This window comes from Salmo salar, chromosome 21, assembly GCF_965601325.2.
Source record: "Salmo salar chromosome 21, fSalSal1, whole genome shotgun sequence".
NCBI lineage: Eukaryota > Metazoa > Chordata > Actinopteri > Salmoniformes > Salmonidae > Salmo > Salmo salar.
The window spans coordinates 31,118,503-31,138,978 of record NC_138311.1 but is presented as its reverse complement, the minus strand read 5'-3'; the positions used below and the strand labels follow the sequence as shown (position 1 = coordinate 31,138,978).

Here is a 20,476-nt window from a genome sequence, read left to right as displayed (position 1 = left end):
TGTGTGTTTCTCCATCTCACCAGTGCGGTCGTAGGACTCGTGGCAGGTGTGTGCGATCTCAGCCCCCAGCTGTAGGTAGTGTCCAGCCTTGTCGTCAGGTGAGCCGTCGGCTCCCAGAGCGAACATCCCCCCGGCGAAGCAGGTCAGGTGACCCATCTTCCTCTCCAGGTGGCCATTCTTCCACTCCCCGATAAACGTCAGGCCGCCGTTGGACTTACGGATCAGGTGGCGCTCGATGGCCTGGAAGGAGATGCGGAAAGGATATGGGTGGTGATGGTAGAAGGAGTAGGTGTGTGTGGGTTTAGGGAGCAGAGTGTGTGGGTGGTGGTGATGGTAGAAGGAGTAGGTGTGTGTGGGTTTAGGGAGCAGGGTGTGTGGGTGGTGGTGATGGTAGAAGGAGTAGGTGTGTGTGGGTTTAGGGAGCAGGGTGTGTGGGTTGTGGTGATGGTAAAAGGAGTAGGTGTGTGTGGGTTTAGGGAGCAGGGTGTGGTGGTGATGGTAGAAGGAGTAGGTGTGTGTGGGTTTAGGGAGCAGGGTGTGTGGGTGGTGGTGATGGTAGAAGGAGTAGGTGTGTGTGGGTTTAGGGAGCAGGGTGTGTGGGTGGTGGTGATGGTAGAAGGAGTAGGTGTGTGTGGGTTTAGGGAGCAGGGTGTGTGGGTGGTGGTGATGGTAGAAGGAGTAGGTGTGTGTGGGTTTAGGGAGCAGGGTGTGTGGGTTGTGGTGATGGTAGAAGGAGTAGGTGTGTGTGGGTTTAGGGAGCAGGGTGTGTGGGTTGTGGTGATGGTAGAAGGAGTAGGTGTGTGTGGGTTTGGGGAGAAGGGTGTGTGGGTGGTGGTGATGGTAGAAGGAGTAGGTGTGTGTAGGTTTAGGGAGCAGGGTGTGTGGGTTGTGGTGATGGTAGAAGGAGTAGGTGTGTGTAGGTTTAGGGAGCAGGATGTGTGGGTGGTGGTGATGGTAGAAGGAGTAGGTGTGTGTAGGTTTAGGGAGGAGAGAGAGAAATATAGAGGACAGGTAGTTAGTCCCTCTCACAGTAGAGGGAACAGGAACAAAGCTGTTTAAGTGTCCTCAGCTTCAGTCCTTGAGAGCAGCAGCAGAATCTTCTATCCATCCTCTTCCCTGGCACATAATGTACTTGATCAATCAACGTCAATAACTGGCAACAGAGTCCAGGCATCTACTTCCTGTTAAATCGCTCACTGATTAAAATGCAAAGATGGAGCCCAGTACACTGCAGTTAAAGTACTTTGAGGAGTTGAGGAGCAATCCTAACTATCTGGTCATAAGGATATAGAGCAAGGTAGTTGCTAATTCAGGGTAGGATAGTTGAAACACAGCTGTGTGTATGTCAATCAAAGCCATCTTAATGGAGACCAGGTAAAGGTGATCCATCTCCATGGAGACCATTTAAAAGGTGGCTTGTCTCCATGGAGACCAGGTAAGGGTGGTGCGTACCTCAATGGCGTCGTCGTAGGTCTTGCGGGCCTCTGTGTCTGTCTTGTCTGACATGAGCCAGGCCTTCAGCAGGTACTCATAGAAACTGTCCCCCAGACCTCCTACTGATGTATGGTCTACAAGGGGGGAGAGAGAGAGAGGAGGAGAAAGAGAGGGATGCGGGAGAAAGATGAGAGGGTGGGAAAAAAGGGACAAAGTGAGGGAGAGAAAAATAATAAAGTTGGAGGGACAAAAAGGGGGAAGATGATAATTTATTCATTGGATGTTTTCTTCCAAACCCTAACCAGAGCCAGTACTATTCTTCAGAGAGGGGTTTTTAATTTACAGAAAAAAACGACATGGAGACGCTTTGTCCCCCTTACAGTGTGATGGCAGAGAAGATTGTGGTTGTTTACTCTCTCTCTGATGTACTCCTTAATGTCCCCAATGTCCCAGTAGAAGTTGATTCAGCCTTTATAGCTGGCCTAGTTACAGTGACACCACATTACAGTGAGCTGGAGGCTGTGCCAACTCTCACTCAGTGAGAGGACACAGATGGGTAGGCCCGCGCGCACGAAACGCACGCACGCACAATCTCTCACAGACTACCCTGAGTCATGAATCCGCAGTATAAAACAATGTGGTAGAGTTTAAGTCGAGTAAAGACACGAGAAGGACTATTGTGTTTTCCCCATGAGGCCTGACCCTGTTTAGCTTCATTTGTTAGCCAGCAATGACTTACTATTGTGTAGTTGCCTCCCTCTGGCTAAAGCCATGCTCTGATGCTAACAGAGCTAGCCAGCTTATGACTCAGCAGTGTTAACCAACAGTGAAGCTAACGATGCTAACCAATGCCAAGGGAGTCATTGAGAGCAGTGGGGCTAGAGCCATTAGTGGTCCTAGTCCACAGCTAGTGCTTGTGCTAATGCCTAAATGCTTATGGCTAATGGTAAATGAATGCTGTGTGAAATGTGCTGGCTGGGCTTGTAGCATGTCCAGCACTGGGGAGAGGCGTGTAGTGGTGAGATGGGCATCTCTTCAGCAGATGTTTCAGCGGTGTGTTATGTTAGTCAGGGGAGAGCTAATGCTAACAAATGTGCGGCTGGAACAGACAGTTTTATAGTAGTTGACAGCTGGGACTTTATGACGATAACACTACTCGTATGTCTGTCTTTATGTCTGTCACTCTCTCTATGGGTCGGTTTCAAATACCTACAGACATCTCTTTGATATTACACTGGCACTTTCTATATGGCTACAACGCATACATTCACATGTCTCACACACAGAGGTATAGCTTTATGGCACACGATTACTTAGTGATTATCCATAGTCACACACTGCTCATTATTTTGACTGACAATCCTCCTTCCGTCTCCTGCAAAGACACACACTCGCAGTAAAGTGTGCAGAGAGAGAGAGAGAGATGAGCTGAAGAGACTCACAGACACAAAGTCAAATGTTTTCTATGCAAAATTGGCATTCCCCTGGCAAAAGAGAGAGAGAAGTTGCAATGAATAATTCATTCTCATATGGAGGGATGGAGAGATTGAGAGAAATAACAAAAAACGACGCAAACAACATTGGAGAGGGGTAGACACTGTAGGGCTCTGTGTGTGTGTGTGTGTGTGTGTGTGTGTGTGTGGTGTGTGTGTGTGTGTGTGGGGGAGGGGGGGTCAGGTTGAGCAGTGAGAGGCAGAGACAGTAATTAAACCTCTCTCTCATTCAGGATAATAAACAGAGTTAGTTAAGAGGCCGCCTGCCAACAGCTTCTAATTATACATATTTATTAAAGAAAAAAACAACACACTACTCACACACATTCATTTACATAACCTAGCACCCATTGCACCTGCATTTGAATGAAAGGAAATAGAATTGAATTCAGTAAACTTAAACGAAATTCAAACGCTTCTTCTATTTTATATTAGGTGTAGTCTATACAAATATACATCTTGTACATAAAACATGTTGTTATATACATGCATATAAAATATTGTTTAAACTATTTATTTTCAGGACCATCTCTTAAAATGAAAACCTATATGCAAATATTATAAGTTAATACATATTGTTCAACATGGGGAAAATACTACATTCCCCAGAATGCAATAGTTTAAACCTCAAGTTCACCCTCAGGCCAAATGAAATGGTTGGTGGAAATATAATTGGCTATTCTAAGCACAAAGTTAAAAAAGTATATGAACATTGTTTCTAGAGAAAAGTTATATATGTTTTGGTAGCTGGAAGTGTGACCGGTCTGATTCAATGAAACTCTCATGTTCTATGGCTGAGTGGAATTTCTTTGAATTGCACTGAATTAAATTCTACTTCCTGTCACTCAAATTCTACATCCTGTGGGGTGTGGCCAATTCAATTCAAATTTGAACTCATGAGCTGAATGGGAGTCAATTCCAAAATTGTGAATTGAGCTCAACCCACACACACGTCAGTGTTATTATCTGAAGTTGAGAGAGACGAGGTACTTACGTTGTCCCCAGCGACCGGTGCGAGGGTTCAGATAGTTGGGATAGAGCCCGTTGGGTCGCTCCATTTTGGCCAGCAGCTTCCGTATGTGCATTACCTAACAGGGTTAGAGGAGACATGGATATTATCTCTCACCCAGGGGAACACACAGACTTAGACACCAGTACTAAGGAGGTGTCTCACCTTCTGGTAGTAGGCAGGGTTCCCGGTGAGGTAAGTGAGGTGGACAAACTCCATGTGTAGTGTTCCAAACTCTGCCAGGATACTACTCCCTGCTGACGCCCAGCCCCAGTTACGACCCACACCACTACACACAGGGAGGGAGAAAGGATTCACTTTCAATCATCGAGAAGAGAATCTTGCTGACATGCCATTGTTGCAGTTATGGATGTAGATCCAGGGTTAGGTTGTGGTCAGATGTAAATCTAAGGCGGCGTTGTGGTCTGAGACTGACCTCTTGAGGTTGACCATGGCCCAGGGGATGCCTGTGGGAGTGTTGAAGGCTGGGAGCAGCTTCTCAGCCAACTGGACCGCCTTCACCTTAAACACCTATCGATGAGAAAAAGCTTCAGTGATGGAGAACATATTTTTTACAAGAGACTTAACAAGTCAGCCGAAAAAACGGTAAGAGTTTACACGGGACAGAGAAACAGTGGCCAAATGAACATGACAAAGCATCTGAACTGGTTTACAGGAGAGGCTGAGAATATTGCGGAGGTGGAGGGCAAAAGTCCTTCAGAGACCACTAGAATAACAGTTGAACCACATTAGAATAACAGAGTACACACACTCAAGTACACAGTCACACTTTCCCAGGTGTGTGTCAATGTGTATATACAGTGAGTGTACAAAACATTAAAAGGACACCTGCTCTTTTTATGACATCGACTGACCAGGTGAAAACTATGATCCCTTATTGATATCACTTGTTAAATCCACCTCAATCAGTGTAGATGAAGGGCAGGAGACAGGTTAAAGAAGGGTTTTTAAGCCTTGAGACAATTGAGACATGGATTGTATGTGTGTGCTATTGAGAGGGTGAATGGGCAAAAAAAGATTTAAGTGCCTTTGAACGATGCGCACCAGTTTGTGTCAAGAACTGTAACGCTGATGGGTTTTTCATACTCAACAGTTCCCCGTGTGTATCAAGAATGATCCACCACCCAAAGGACATCCAGCCAAGTTGACAACTGTGGGAAGCATTAGTCAACATGGGCCAGCATCCCTGTGGAATGCTTTCGACACCTTGTAGAGTCCATGAGGGGGTGCAACTCAATATTAGGAAGGTGTTCTTAATATTTTGTACACTCAGTGTATACAGCATCCATTGATTCCAAAGCCTGTCTGACAGCTGCAATAAAGCTCTTAATAGACTACACTGTTTTATCACACTGTCATCAAGAGGTGTGGGACATTAGCCCGTACATCCCAACAGTCTAAACTGGGTTTCTCTCTTCATTTCAGGAGGTAGGTTACTGAAACAAAATGTTCAATACTCCAGAGACCTGTCAGTAACCAGGTTTCCATCCAACCTTTTTATGCAAGTCAAGTACACGTCGGAGGAAAAAAACGTTCCACATGTCGACAAAAAGAAATGCGCTAGAAAAGGTGGGATCTTTTTTGTATCTGTAAAATTAATTATGCGAGAAATGTCAGTGGAAATGCTTTCATGCGCAAATATTGATATAATAATCATCATATCGTAAACTTGGAGTCACGCGATGACGCATGTGGTCCTCCTACTACGACTCGGGAAAGTATGTGGTTTATTAGGCTACAGATTTATTAAACTATCATGAACTTCACAGGGTGGTGAAAGTGCAAGGTGATGATCTTGATGATCCTTTCCAAAAATATTGAGGGTCGTATTCTGGTGACATGATGATCGATGCTTGGCTGCCGTTTGACAAATAAAAGTTATCATCTCGCTCTTTTGTCCATAATAATCTGGTAATGTAGGCTATACCTGCACTGTATCTGCCAGCTGTTTGCTAGAGTGCCCGTGCCAAGACCGGAGTGAGCACATTCACCATATAATGCACATTGTTTTGTGACAAACGATCAGTAGAGTTGAAAAGTCAATTTGATGGAAACATCTCTGGTGGGAAAGTTTGAATATTGTTTTTTTATGGCGATTTTAGTAAGTAGCTAGTGTCCCTTACTGCCCCTTACCCACAGAGTAACACCCAAATCAAATGAAAAGCATTTTTTTAACTCACGTGAACGAGCGTGTACACGCTGGAATTAGAAAGCACAGCAGTAAATGAGAGAAAACAGACGGGCTGCGAGTGTCAACGCCATACACTTCAAATTAAAAAGAAATACATTTTATAGGCCCTAATCTATGGATTTCACATGACTGTGCACTGTGAGGGAACAGGCCCACCCACTTGGAAGCCAAGCCCCCCCACTGAGGAGCCAGGCCCAGCCAATCAGAATTATTTTTTCCCCCAGAAAAGGGCTTTATTACAGACAGAAATACTCCTCAGTTTCATCAGCTGTCTGGGTGGCTGGTCTCAGACGATCCCGCAAGTGAAAAAGCCGGATGTGGAGGTCCTGGGCTGGCGTGGTTACAAGTGTTCTGCGGTTGTGAGGCCGGTTGGACGTACTACCAAATTCTCTAAAATGACGTTGGAGGGGGATTATGGTAGAGAAATGAACATTCAGTTCTCTGGCAACAGCTCTGGTGGACATTCCTGCAGTCAGCATGGACTTACATTCCATCCCTGCAGTACAGTTGATAACCATTGCTATAAATGCTAAAAATCCAATCTTACTGAAGCATGTATCACTTGTTGGCCTATCCCTCTACTGGTACAGATCTACTACCCACATCACTCCTCTCAGGATCCCTCCCCCTTGACCCATCTTTCTCTACTTTCTTCACTGCCTCAGCATACGACAACTTCTGCACTACTCTAACCCTGGAAACCCTCAACCTTCCTCTCCCAATCATGTAGTAACCAAAAAAAGTGTTAAACAAATCAAAATATATTTTATATTTATTCAAAGTAACCACCCTTTGCCTTGATGATGAGTTTGAAGAATCTCAAATATAAAATATATTTTGATTTGTTTAACACTTTTTTTGGTTACTACATGATTGCATTATGTGTTATTTCATAGTTTTGATGTCTTCACTATTATTCTACAATGTAGAAAATAGTGAAAAACCCTGAAATGAGTAGGTGTGTCAAAACTTTTGACTGGTACTGTACATCTTGTTCTTGCCCTCTCAAGGGACACCATTTTCCTCTCCCAGCAGCCCATTTCACTCCCACCAAAATCCCCCACAGGAAGTTGGAGCATTTAACAGCAATTTCCTGAAACCTAGAGTCTTAAATTATATCAAACAATGTAGCCAACACAAAAGTCTTATGTTTGATCCGAAATTAAATTGAGGTCGTCTCAATGACACTATGTTCAATTTAGGGGTAATGATTATTCTAATTAATGTGTCTTTATGTGGATAGTCTAGTGAAAATGTAAACTGGCTTCTTAATTTTGTAGTAGTCTAGCTTACTGTAGGCTATTTGGAATATGAAACTAAACTAGGCCTGTAGGAGCTTGTTTCACATCTCCATCACTGACCTAATCCATCAAGTTAGGTCTTACTAAGCTACCATTCATTCAACATGCCTAGTTGTCATTGGTGAACTGACTATTATCACATCATCAGCAGCCTGCTGTTGACATAGGCCTACAGCTATACCAAGAGGGTAGATCAACAACTGATTAATTAACATAGGCCTACAGCTATACCAAGAGAGTAGATCAACAACTGATTAATTAACATAGGTCTACAGCTATACCAAGAGGGCAGATCAACAACTGATTAATTAACATAGGCCTACAGCTATACCAAGAGGGTAGATCAACAACTGATTAATTAACATAGGCCTACAGCTATACCAAGAGAGTAGATCAACAACTGATTAATTAACATAGGTCTACAGCTATACCAAGAGGGCAGATCAACAACTGATTAATTAACATAGACCTACAGCTATACCAAGAGGGCAGATCAACAACTGATTAATTAACATAGACCTACAGCTATACCAAGAGGGCAGATCAGCAACTGATTAATTAACATAGACCTACAGCTATACCAAGAGGGCAGATCAACAACTGATTAATTAACATAGACCTACAGCTATACCAAGAGGGCAGATCAACAACTGATTATTATTATTTATTATTAACCTTTATTTAACCAGGAAAGGCTCATTGAGATTTAAAATCTCTTTTTCAAGAGCGTCCTGGCCAAGATAGGCAGCGCCAAGTCATTACAAAAATTAGACAAATTCATTCATCAGTGCTTTAAAAATACCAATCGGGACAAGTTCTTCCAGTTTAAAAGTATTTTGTAAGGCGTTCCAAGACGATGGCGCAGAGTACATAAAAGCCCTTTTACCAAATTCAGTTCGGACATTTGGAACAGTTAGCAGGATAAAGTCCCCGCGAACGAAGAGAGTACCCACCACATTTCTGAACAATAAAAATGCCCAAATAAAAAGGTAGTAAACCCAAAATGGCTTTGTAAATAGAAATATACCAGTGACTGAGCCTACGAGTGACTAGAGAAGGCCAGCCAACCCTGGTATATAAAGTGCAGTGGTGCGTAAGGGTTTTGCAGTTTAAAATAAATCTCAAAGTGCCATGGTAAAGGGTGTCAATTGATCTCAAACACTGAGCGGAAGCATTCATATATAAAATATCCCCATAGTCTAGTAAAGGCATAAATGTAGCTGATACTAGCCTCCTTCTGGCTTCAAAAGAAAAACAGGCCTTATTCCTAAAATAAAATCCTAATTTCAGCTTCAATTTTTTTGTAAGTTGTTGAATATGCATTTTAAAAGAGAGGCCATCATCAATCAAAATTCCAAGATATTTATATGAGGTTACGACCTCAATCTCCTTGCCCTGACAGGTAGTAATAGGTGAAAAGTTCACATAGACCTACAGCTATACCAAGAGGGCAGATCAACAACTGATTAATTAACATAGACCTACAGCTATACCAAGAGGGCAGATCAACAACTGATTAATTAACATAGACCTACAGCTATACCAAGAGGGCAGATCAACAACTGATTAATTAACAACGTCTACAGCTATACCAAGAGGGCAGATCAACAACTGATTAATTAACATAGGCCTACAGCTATACCAAGAGGGCAGATCAACAACTGATTAATTAACATAGGCCTACAGCTATACCAAGAGGGCAGATCAACAACTGATTAATTAACATAGGTCTACAGCTATACCAAGAGGGCAGATCAACAACTGATTAATTAACATAGGTCTACAGCTATACCAAGAGGGCAGATCAACAACTGATTCATTAACATAGGCCTACAGCTATACCAAGAGGGCAGATCAACAACTGATTCATTAACATAGGTCTACAGCTATACCAAGAGGGCAGATCAACAACTGATTCATTAACATAGGACTACAGCTATACCAAGAGGGCAGATCAACAACTGATTAATTAACATAGGCCTACAGCTATACCAAGAGGGCAGATCAACAACTGATTAATTAACATAGGACTACAGCTATACCAAGAGGGCAGATCAACAACTGAATCATTAACATAGACCTACTAATCTTTAACAGTTGAACATATTTCTGTAAAGGACGGTATTAGCGGAACAGCTCTCTCTGCTATTTTAGTTTCCACCCATGCAGCGACGGCGGAAGAACTTGTTCTCGCTTAGTTGACTAAACACTGTTGCTACCTTCGTCGTAATGATGCTTTAGTTAAGGCGCCAACTATGAAATAAGTGGATATGTGCTTGACTAACACACCATTTTAGAACAGGTTTTTGGCAAACAGTTTGTTCTCCATTTTCCCAGTGGTATCAATGGACGAAGTGGTGAGCTGCCATCCAGCTCGAGGGAGGAAAATAATACTATGAATACAGGGGCAGGCCAGAGTGGAGAACTTTTCTCCTCGCCCAAATCCTCCATCAATGACTTAGGGATATAGGCTATTCCATCTCACACACTTATTGATTCACTCACAACACGCACCAACTTCACACAAACATTCCCCTCTCTTCACTCATAACATCTGAAAGAGATGTTTTGAAAATGGAGGCCCTACCTGAGTGTGCCTTTCTTTAATGTGCCTCTGAGAGAAGAGCTTGGGTTGAACAATGTTTTCTCTCTCAGTGCCTCTTTTAGCCCTGACCTGTATCCGACCAAATAAAGGGGCGAGGGCAGAGTTTGAGTTGAATGAGAGAGCACCCACTATCTCGCTCTCAATCCCCCTTCGCTTGAACGCCCTTGCTCTCTTTCTCTCTCTCCGTCCCTTTCAGTCCCATAGACCAGGCGAACGAGGAACAAGGGCAATTTGGGGCTGAACAAGCTCTCTCCATCAGGATTAGCTGTGAGGCCAGGTCGGCAGTATTCCCAGACTGCAGATTTGTAGCGCTGGCTGGTCGTAGTTCTGCCTGGAATCAGCTGCTCCAACCGATCCTCTAACTCAGGAGCGGATCCTGTTATTACACATAGGAGGATATGAGCCTTGCTCTCCCTGAGATAGAACCCCATGACCACTCGGCCTGCCAGAGAACACACACATACAGAGGCGCACACACACACACACGACACACACACACACACACACACACACACACACACACACACACACACACACACACACACACACACACACACACACACACACACACACACACACACACACACACACACACTCACATCTCTCTCTCCGGGGGAGGATGTCACTGTGTACATGTAAAGGAGTCCCATAAAAGGATCAGAAGGTATACTGTGAAATCTGGTGAATGAGCCTGTTTTGGAAAAAAAGGCCCTCAAGGACCCCAGGAAGAGACAGGATTAAGTCAACAAACGCTGTCTGTCCTTCATGGGGCTTATTACCTTTGTTCTTCATCATGCTAGTTATTCATCGTTTAACTTGTTGTTCCTTTATTATTTGTCATCTTTTATATTCTATTGTATCAGTCCGAAGTGGTTTATTGAAACAAGCTTGGAAATCCATGGGACTGTGTTCTTGGGGATTTAACTACAACTGCCTGACTGAATTTACTAGTCAAGCAGCGGTTTTACCTGGGCTCAGGCCATTCTTTCCAAACAAAAGTATTGTAGGCCCTCCAGCTCAGCCAGTCATTGCATGATTATCTTCTATATGGCCTGTAAGACATAGCTGAATCTCTCACGTCCATATTCATGGATACTGTTCATCTGCAGTGTAGCAATCACATCTCTTGCTCCCCCCTTCTCTCTCAACCCCCTCCTTTGCACCCTTCCATGTTGCACGCTCTTCCCTCACTCACCTCTCACAATTACATCCCCCCTCCCCCCTGCCTGCAGGTGCAGTTGCAGCCAGTCAGTAAGTGTGACAGAGGAAGCCGTGTTCTGCCTTTGATGGGCTCCATGTTTGACAATATGAGAAGGAGTCAAGCGCTCCCCAGCAAATCAGACAGATCCATAGCCTCAGCTCACAGCAACTCACTGAAAGACGGATAGCAAAGTAGGAAGATGGAGGGAGGGAGGAAAAACATGTATCGCAGAGACAGGTTAGAGAGAAACGAAAATAATTGTACAGCGGTCTAGGTCTTTTGCTGTGTATCACAACATCCCTTACTCCCTCCATCTGCCTCCCTCAAGAGGGTGACTCCAGCAGGCCATGTCTAGCTGTCAGTGTCTGCAGTTTTCTTTAACTCTCAGCTCATTATCTTACATTACAAGCCCTGCTCCCCTCTCCGGTATTCTCTTTGCAATCAGCTGGCTGTGTTTCTCTCTCTCTTCATTTATCTCTCTCGCCCTCCCCCAGTCTCTCCCTCTCTGTCCCTCCCTAGTTCTCTCCCCCCCTGCGGAGAGGTTATTACTATGCACAAACTCTGTTGACAGAGCGCAAGCTGATTTCACCTCAACTACATATCCCAGAGAAATGAGCCCCTTTTACCTAAACTCTACATTTCCTTCAGAAAGTACTCATACCCCTTGACTTTTGACACATTTTGTTGTGTTACAGCCTGAAGTGATTCAATTGAGATTGTGTCACTGGCCTACACACAATACTTCATAATGTCAAAGTGTATATATTTTTTTATTATTATTTTCAAATTAATAAAACATGAAAAGTATTCAACCCCTTTGTTATGGCAAGGCTAAATAAGTTCCGGAGTAAACATTTGCTTAATAAGTCACATAAACTCACTCTGTGTGCAATAATAGTGTTTTACATGATTTTTGAATGACTACCTCATCTCTGTACAATTATCTATAGGGTCCCTCAGTCGAGCAGTGAATTTCAAACACATATTCAACCACAAAGACCAGGCAGAGAGAGCCAGGGTGGTTCGTCGCTCCAGTGCCTTGCCGTTCACCTTTGCATCCCTGGGGCAGACTACACTCAACTATAGGACCTACTGAAGAGATGAGTCTTCAATAAAGATTTAAAGGTCGAGACCGAGTCTGCGTCTCCCACATGGATAGGCAGACCATTCCATAAAAATTTTGCTCTATAGGAGAAAGCCCTGCCTCCAGCTGTTTGCTTTGAAATTCTAGGGACAATGAGGAGGACTGCGTCTTGTGACCGTAGCGAACCCGTAGGTAGGTACAGCAGGACCAAATCGGAGAGATAGGTTGGAGCAAGTCCATGTAATGCTTTGTAGGTTAGCAGTAAAACCTTGAAATCAGCCCTATCCTTAACAGAAAGCCAGTGTAGAGAGGCTACCACTGGAGTGATATGTGTTTAGTAGTAACTTAATTTTTGGACAAAAAGTTTGGTTTTTGCAATGTTACAAAGATGGAAAAAAGCTACCCTTGAAATATTCTTGATATGTTCGTCAAAAGAGAGATCAGGGTCCAGAGTAAAGGCTGTAATAGGACAAAACTGAGGATGAATCAGCAACAGTGTAGTTACTCCAAAATACTAACCTAAATGACAATATGAAAATAATTTGGCCAAAAAAATAACTATGCTATGAATACAAAGTGTTATTTGGGGCAAATCCATCAACACATCACGGAGTACATTTTCAAGCATGGTGGTGGCTGCATCATGTTATGGGTATGCTTGTCTTCGGCAAAGACCAGTGAATATTTTTGCATAAAAATAAACGGAATAGAGCTAAGCACAGGCAAAATCCTTGAGGAAAATCTAGTTCTCTCTGCTTTCCAACAGACACTGGGAGACAAATTCACCTTTCAGAAGGACAATAACCTAAAACAAAAGGCCAAATATACACTGGAGATGCTTACCAAGATGACATTCAATGTTCCTGGATGGCCTAGTTACAGTTTTGACTTAAATTGGCTTGAAAATGGCTATTTGGCAATGATCAACAAGCAACTTGAAGAATTTTAAACAGAATAAGGTGCAAATATTATACAATCTAGGTGTGCAAAGATCTTAGAGACTTACGCAGAAAGACTCAGAAAGACTCAGTCAATACTCAGTGTATTGACTCAGGGGTGTGAATACTTTTGTAAATGAGATATTTATGCATTTAATTTTCAATAACTTTGTAAACATTTCATAAAACATGTTTTCACTTTGTCACTTTTGTATTTTGTGTAGATTGGCGTGAGAAGAAAAAATCTATTTAATCCATTTTGAATTCATGCTGTAACACAACAAAATGTGGAACAAGTTAAGGGGTATGAATACTTTCTGAAGGCACTGTATCCCAGAGGCACTAGCAACCTTCACCTCAATTACATATGCCAAAGGCACTAGCACCTTTCACCTAAACCCGGATAGGTGCAGTGAAATGTGTTGTTTTACAGGGTCAGCCATATTAGTACAGCGCCCTTGGAGCGAATTAGGGTTAAGTGCCTTGCTTATGTCTCAGTGGCACGAGCACCTATCAGGAGACAAAAAAATTAAAGAGAAGGGTTGTGTAGAGAAGGTTGTGACAAGAGAGGAAACAAAGTAGTTACAGAGAAGAGTAGAGAAAGAACAGAGGAGAGGGCTAGTGTGGAAGAGGAAAAGAGTAGAGAAAGAAGAGAGGGGTGGAGTGGAGGGCTGAGGGGACAGAGAAGTAAACATCATCCATCACTGTGTGTTGGGGCTACTTCTGCCACGGCTGACACACACATGCCCTGGGAACTAGAGGTCGACCGAATATGATTTTTCAACGCCGATACCGATTATTGGAGGACCCAAAAAAAGCCGATACCGATTTATCGGAAGATTTTTATATATTTGTTATAATGACAATTACAACAATACTGAATGAACAATGAACACTTATTTTAACTTAATATAACACATCAAATCTATTTAGTCTCAAATAAATAATGAAACATGCTCAATTTGGTTTAAATAACGCAAAAACACAGTGTTGGAGAAGAAAGTAAAAGTGCAATATGTGCCATGTAAAAAAGCTAACGTTTAAGTTCCTTGCTCAGAACATATGAAAACTGGTGGTTCAATATTCTCCGTTTTTCAATTTTCCCAGTTAAGAAGTTTTATGTTGTAGGTATAGGAATTATGACGCGTCGACTATTTCTCTCTATACCATTTGTATTTCATATACCTTTGACTATTGGATGTTCTAATAGGCACTTTAGTATTGTCAGCCTAATCACTGGCGTTGATAGGCTTGAAGACATAAACAGCACTGTGCATCAAGCATTGCTCAGAACTGCTGGCAAACGCAGTAAATTAATGAATGCTTATGAGCCTGCTGCTGCCTACCACCGCTCAGTCAGACTGCTCTATCAAATATCAAATCATAGACTTAATTATAATATAATAAACACAGAAATACGAGCCTTTGGTCATAAATAAGGTCTAATTCGGAAACTATCATTTAGAAAACAAAACGTTTATTCTTTCAGTGAAATACGGAACAGTTCCGTATTTTATCGAACGGGTGGCATCCCTAAGTCTAAATATTGCTGTTACATTGCACAACCTTCAATGTTATGTCATAATTATGTAAAATTCGGGCAAATTAGTTCACAACGAGCCAAGTGGCCCAAAATGTTGCATATACCCCGACTCTGCGTGCAATGACACAATTTCCCTAGTTAATATTGCCTGCTAACATGAATTTCTTTTAACTAAATATGCAGGTTTAAAAATATATACTTCTGCGTATTGATTTAAAAAAAGGCATTGATGTTTATGGTTAGGTACATTTGTGCAAAGATTGTGCTTTTTTTCGGCAATGCGCTTTTGTTAAATCATCCCCCGTTTGGCGAAGTTGAAGTAGGCTGTGATTCGATGATAAATTAACAGCCACCACATTGACTTTATGCAACGCAGGACAAGCTAGTTAAACTAGCAATATCATCAACCATGTATAGCTAACTAGTGATTATGTGAAGATTGATAGTTTTTTTATAAGATACGTTTAATGATAGCTAGCAACTTATCTTGGCTCCTTGCTGCACTCGCGTAACAGGTGGTCAGTCTGCTACACAGTCCCCTCGTGCAGTGCAATGTAATCGGCCATAATCGGCATCCAAAAATGCCGATTACTGATTGTTATGAAAACTTGAAATCGGCCCTAATTTATCGGACATGCCGATTAATCGGTCGACCTCTACTGGGAACACGGAATAAAGCGCTCTCACGAACGATATCACCCCTCCCATTCCCCACTCAACATCTTTCTGATTCCCTATCCCACGACTCCTCCAGCCTCTGCAGAATTATCACCATTTATTCAGAGGGGGAGAGAGGGAGAGGCGGTGAGAGTGAGAAGAAGGAGGGATGATCATTAAGAGGGAGCGTGGCCAGGGATCTGCTCCCATCAGCTGAGTAGTCTGGGACCGGCAGAGACGCATGTCTGGAGCTCAATTCCACCACTCACACTCCTTTAATAGGAGCAGGAAGAGGGGATGACTGATACCACATGGCAGGGGAGCTCGAGAGAGAGACAGAGACAGAGAGAGAGACTGACAGAGAGAGTGACAGAGACTGACAGAGAGAGTGACAGAGAGAGTGACAGAGAGAGAGAGAGAGAGAGAGAGAGAGAGAGAGAGAGAGAGTGACAGAGAGAGAGAGAGAGAGACAGAGAGAGAGAGAGAGTGACAGAGAGAGAGAGAGAGTGACAGAGAGAGTGACAGAGAGAGAGAGAGAGAGTGACAGAGAGAGAGAGTGACAGAGAGAGAGAGAGAGAGAGAGAGAGAGAGAGAGAGAGAGACAGAGACAGAGACAGAGAGAGAGAGAGAGAGAGAGAGAGACAGAGACAGAGACAGAGAGAGAGAGAGAGAGAGAGAGAGAGAGAGAGTGACAGAGAGAGAGAGAGAGAGAGTGACAGAGAGAGAGAGAGAGAGAGAGAGAGTGAGAGAGAGAGAGAGAGTGACAGAGAGAGAGAGAGTGACAGAGAGTGACAGAGAGAGAGAGAGAGAGAGAGTGACAGAGAGAGAGAGAGAGTGACAGAGAGAGAGAGAGAGAGAGACAGAGAGAGAGAGAGTGACAGAGAGAGATTCGTGGTAGTTTTCCTTAGGTGAGGAGAATTCCTTACTAATTAGTGACCTTAATTCATCAAACAAGTACAACGGTGGAGTGAAAACCTGCAGACGCTCGGCTCTCTGTGGAATGAGTTTGACACGTGTTTTAAGCGCACTGTTTAATTAAATCATTGAGACACAAATGACTCAAGAGGGAGCGTGATGGCCACGCTGTGTAAAAGAAAAAGCTGCCTCAGCTGCATTGTTCTCAACACCAATATGCTGGTTAACTTTGTTATTATGCACATAGCAACATATAGGGAAAGACGCCAATTCAACAGCACTGTAGATTATGTTTCAGGACAGCAGACAGCGACCGCTATCAAACGCAGGAGAAAGCGCATTTGTAATAAAATTATATTATAGTTATTAGTGTTGCACCATTATTCTTACACAATATAACCATATACAATTACAGTAGCATGTCTTAGAGTGATGGACTGTGCCATTCCGGTGGCCTCCACAATGGATTAGACCACAGAGAGGCGCCAATCAGAACGGTGTCTTGTGCACCATAAAAAAAAAAAGGATCCATTTACGACTGCTCGACTAAAGAAATCTCGGTCGACCAAACAATCCACCAGTTAACTAAATGAGGTCAGCTTCGACACAGACAGACAGACAGACAGACAGACAGACAGACAGACAGACAGACAGACAGACAGACAGACAGACAGACAGACAGACAGACAGACAGACAGACAGACAGACAGACAGACAGACAGACAGACAGACAGACAGACAGACAGACATTCTAGATGAGCAGATACCTCCTGTCCAGAGAGGTAGTAGGTGGCCAGCAGTCCTCCGATGAAGCGGATGTTGACCTCGAAGACAGACACCTCAGCGTTCTGAAGAAACAGAGGGGAGAATCAGCCAGAGAAAGAGAGAAAGTGAGAGATGGAAAAAAAGAAAGACACTGCACAGAACTGCCAGAGCAGCCTTGTGCCAAAACCACATCAGATATCTTGCACAGTAATACCAAACACTAAGAGTGTGTAATGGCACACATTCCTGAATTCAAATAGCCGACCATTCAGACCAAGGCTGTAACACCAAATTCATGTCAGACTAATACAGAGAACACCTTTCCAAGTTCTACCACAAGCACAGCCTGATTCCCTATGTAATAACCTCAACCTTAACGGGCTGTTAATCCAACTGTCACCCTGGGAGAAGGGGGAAGACCAGGGAGGGGAGATGTGTTAAAGGGGGTGTTTTGAGGCCCCCCGGCCGTGTCGTGCTCCCCCTCTGAAGGACAGTGGTGAGAACTCATAAAGCTCAAGGCTTCGTCAGCATCCATCTCCCCTTCAGCACCGCTACCTGTTTACAATGACACTTAGGTTCCAGACAGAGAGCGCGGTCATAAAACCACCGCGTTGGCACTACTGCACAGCACAACAAAATGACCGCCGCCATACGGGTGACCCACGCAAACCGCACAGTACAACAAAAATAAAAAAGTGTCATTCAGGTGACTGAAAATGTCATCAGTCATTCAGGTTCTGCACACAAAGAATCAGACATTACAATCATTCACAGTCATTCAGGTTTCACACTAATTAGTGTCATTCAGGTCTTACTCTAATTAGTGTCATTCAGATGTCTCACACTAATTAGTGTCATTCAGGTCTCACTCTCTAATTAGTGTCATTCATGTGACTCCTATAAAGACATGAATTTATAATGTTTAAGGTGAAAACTGAAAGATATACTTTAACTGCAGTGCTTCAGCTCCTTCGATATACGATGTAACATTTAAAAAGTGTAACATGTAACATTTAAAACATGTCAGAATTTTCCTTGGAAACGATCTGAATTTGTAAATAAGGAATGTTACTCCATATTAAATTAGGTTCATCTAATCCGAGTGGGACATCATGTACTAATTAATCTCCCAAGTGCTATCGATTCACATCAAATCTTACATTAAACTCTGGTAAATTAATTCCTAACCCAGCGTTGGCTAAACAGACCCCATTAATTCAGTCATTTTTAAAGCGTGACGATTCATTTCCGACTGCATTGAGAGTCATCCATCATCGCAGGGCGCTCCAGCACAGGCCTTCCAGGAGCCATCCAGCTAACAATGACTCACCACAAAGGACAGCCCAACATGGCAGCTAATTAATCATTCATTAGTAGAGGCTTTAACACATGTACGAGCTCACACATACACACACACAAGCACATACACTGCGCGCACACACACACACACAAGTCGTGCGCACACACACACACGTCGCACACACGTCGCACACACACACGTCGCACACACACACGTCGCGCACACACACACGTCGCACACACACACACGTCGCACACACACACACGTCGCACACACACACACGTCGCACACACACCCTCTCTCCCTCTATGAAGCTGTAAGCCCATGATTAAGTTTGACAAAGACTGATGTCTTTAATATAGTCAGTAACTGGAAATCTTTGCTCTCATTTTAGCCTGGAAGTAAGAAGCAACAAAGGAGAGGAGCATAGGTTTGATGCAAACATATTGCTCAAACAAACCTTTCATTTACACTGAAGTCTAAGTACAGAAGATTCAAATTATATTTTGGAACCACCGCAAGCTACAAAACACTACTTCAAACAACTATTTTGAAGAACTTGAAATTCTCATTTGGGAATTGCTATTTTCATCAGAGGCTGAGAAGGGAGGGAGATCAGGGAATAACATCCATGACAGTTTATGAGTTTAACTGTTTATGGCTGAATCTTAATGCATAAATACAGTGAGTGTGGAGGCATTCCAGATAGAATTGATCTAGATCAACACTCCCACTTCAGATTACAACATCCACTCCTCCAATTTCTCTCTCATCTCTTTCTCCACCTTTCATCTTCTTCCTTCCTTCCTTCCTTCCTTCCTTCCTTCCTTCCTTCCTTCCTTCCTTCCTTCCTTCCTTCCTTCCTTCCTTCCTTCCCTTCCGTCCGTCCCCTTCCGTCCGTCCCTCCCCTTCCATCTACTTTGATCCGTCTCTCCCTCCCTCCCTCTCCTTCCGTCAGTCTCTCTCCCTCCCGCCCTCTCCTTCAGTCCCTTCCGTCCGTCCGTCTCTCCCTCCCCTCCGTCCCTCCCTCCCTCCCCTCCCCTTCCGTCCGTCTGTCCCTCTCCCTCCCCTCTCCGTCCGTCCGTCCCTCTCTCTCTCAGTCCGTCCGTCCCCCTCTCTCTCTCTCCGTCCGTCCCCCTCTCTCTCTCAGTCCGTCCGTCCTCTCTCTCTCAGTCCGTCCGTCTCTCTCTCTCAGTCCGTCCGTCCGTCCCTCTCTCTCTGTCCGTCCGTCCGTCTCTCTCAGTCCGTCCGTCTCTCTCTCGCCCCCGTCTCTCTCTCTCTCTCCATCCGTCCGTCTCTTTCTCTCTCCGTCCGTCTCCCTCTTTCTCTCTCCGTCCGTCTCTCTCTCTCTCTCTCCGTCCGTCTCTCTCTCTCTCTCTCTCTCTCCGTCCGTCTCTCTCTCTCTCTCTCCGTCCGTCTCTCTCTCTCCGTCCGTCTCTCTCTCTCTCTCCGTCCGTCTCTCTCTCTCCGTCCGTCTCTCTCTCTCTCTCTCTCTCCGTCCGTCTCTCTCTCTCTCTCTCCGTCCGTCTCTCTCTCTCTCTCTCTCCGTCCGTCTCTCTCTCTCTGTCCGTCTCTCTCTCTCTCTCTCTCTGTCCGTCTCTCTCTCTCTCTCTCTCCGTCCGTCTCTCTCTCTCTCTCTCCGTCCGTCTCTCTCTCTCTCTCTCCGTCCGTCTCTATCTCTCTCTCCGTCCGTCTCTATCTCTCTCTCCGTCCGTCTCTCTATCTCTCTCTCCGTCCATCTCTCTCTCCGTCCGTCTCTCTATCTCTCTCTCCGTCCGTCTCTCTATCTCTCTCTCCGTCCGTCTCTCTCTCTCTCTCTCCGTCCGTCTCTCTATCTCTCTCTCCGTCCGTCTCTTTCTCTCTCCGTCCGTCTCTTTCTCTCTCCGTCTGTCTCTCTCTCCGTCCGTCTCTCTCTCTCCCTCTCTTTCTCTCTCCGTCCATCCGTCTCTCTCTTTCTCTCTCCGTCCGTCTCTCCCTTTCTCTCTCCGTCCGTCTCTCTCCGTCCGTCTCTCTCTTTCT

At 44.1% G+C, this 20,476-nt stretch overlaps 1 protein-coding gene across 2 annotated transcripts in view; it reads right to left on the bottom strand.

The window, feature by feature from the left end:
* Positions 1 to 20,476, bottom strand: part of LOC106582087 (mannosyl-oligosaccharide 1,2-alpha-mannosidase IB) — a 142,344-nt gene that overhangs the window by 21,209 nt on the left and 100,659 nt on the right. For both annotated transcript variants that reach the window (XM_014164819.3, XM_014164820.3), the window contains exons 7-12: positions 17,160 to 17,240; positions 4,373 to 4,467; positions 4,102 to 4,225; positions 3,922 to 4,015; positions 1,453 to 1,568; positions 21 to 240 (exon numbers count right to left, since the gene is read on the bottom strand). In XM_014164819.3, the coding sequence (XP_014020294.1) occupies positions 21 to 240; positions 1,453 to 1,568; positions 3,922 to 4,015; positions 4,102 to 4,225; positions 4,373 to 4,467; positions 17,160 to 17,240 (730 nt within the window). The remainder of the gene's footprint in view (positions 1 to 20; positions 241 to 1,452; positions 1,569 to 3,921; positions 4,016 to 4,101; positions 4,226 to 4,372; positions 4,468 to 17,159; positions 17,241 to 20,476) is intronic.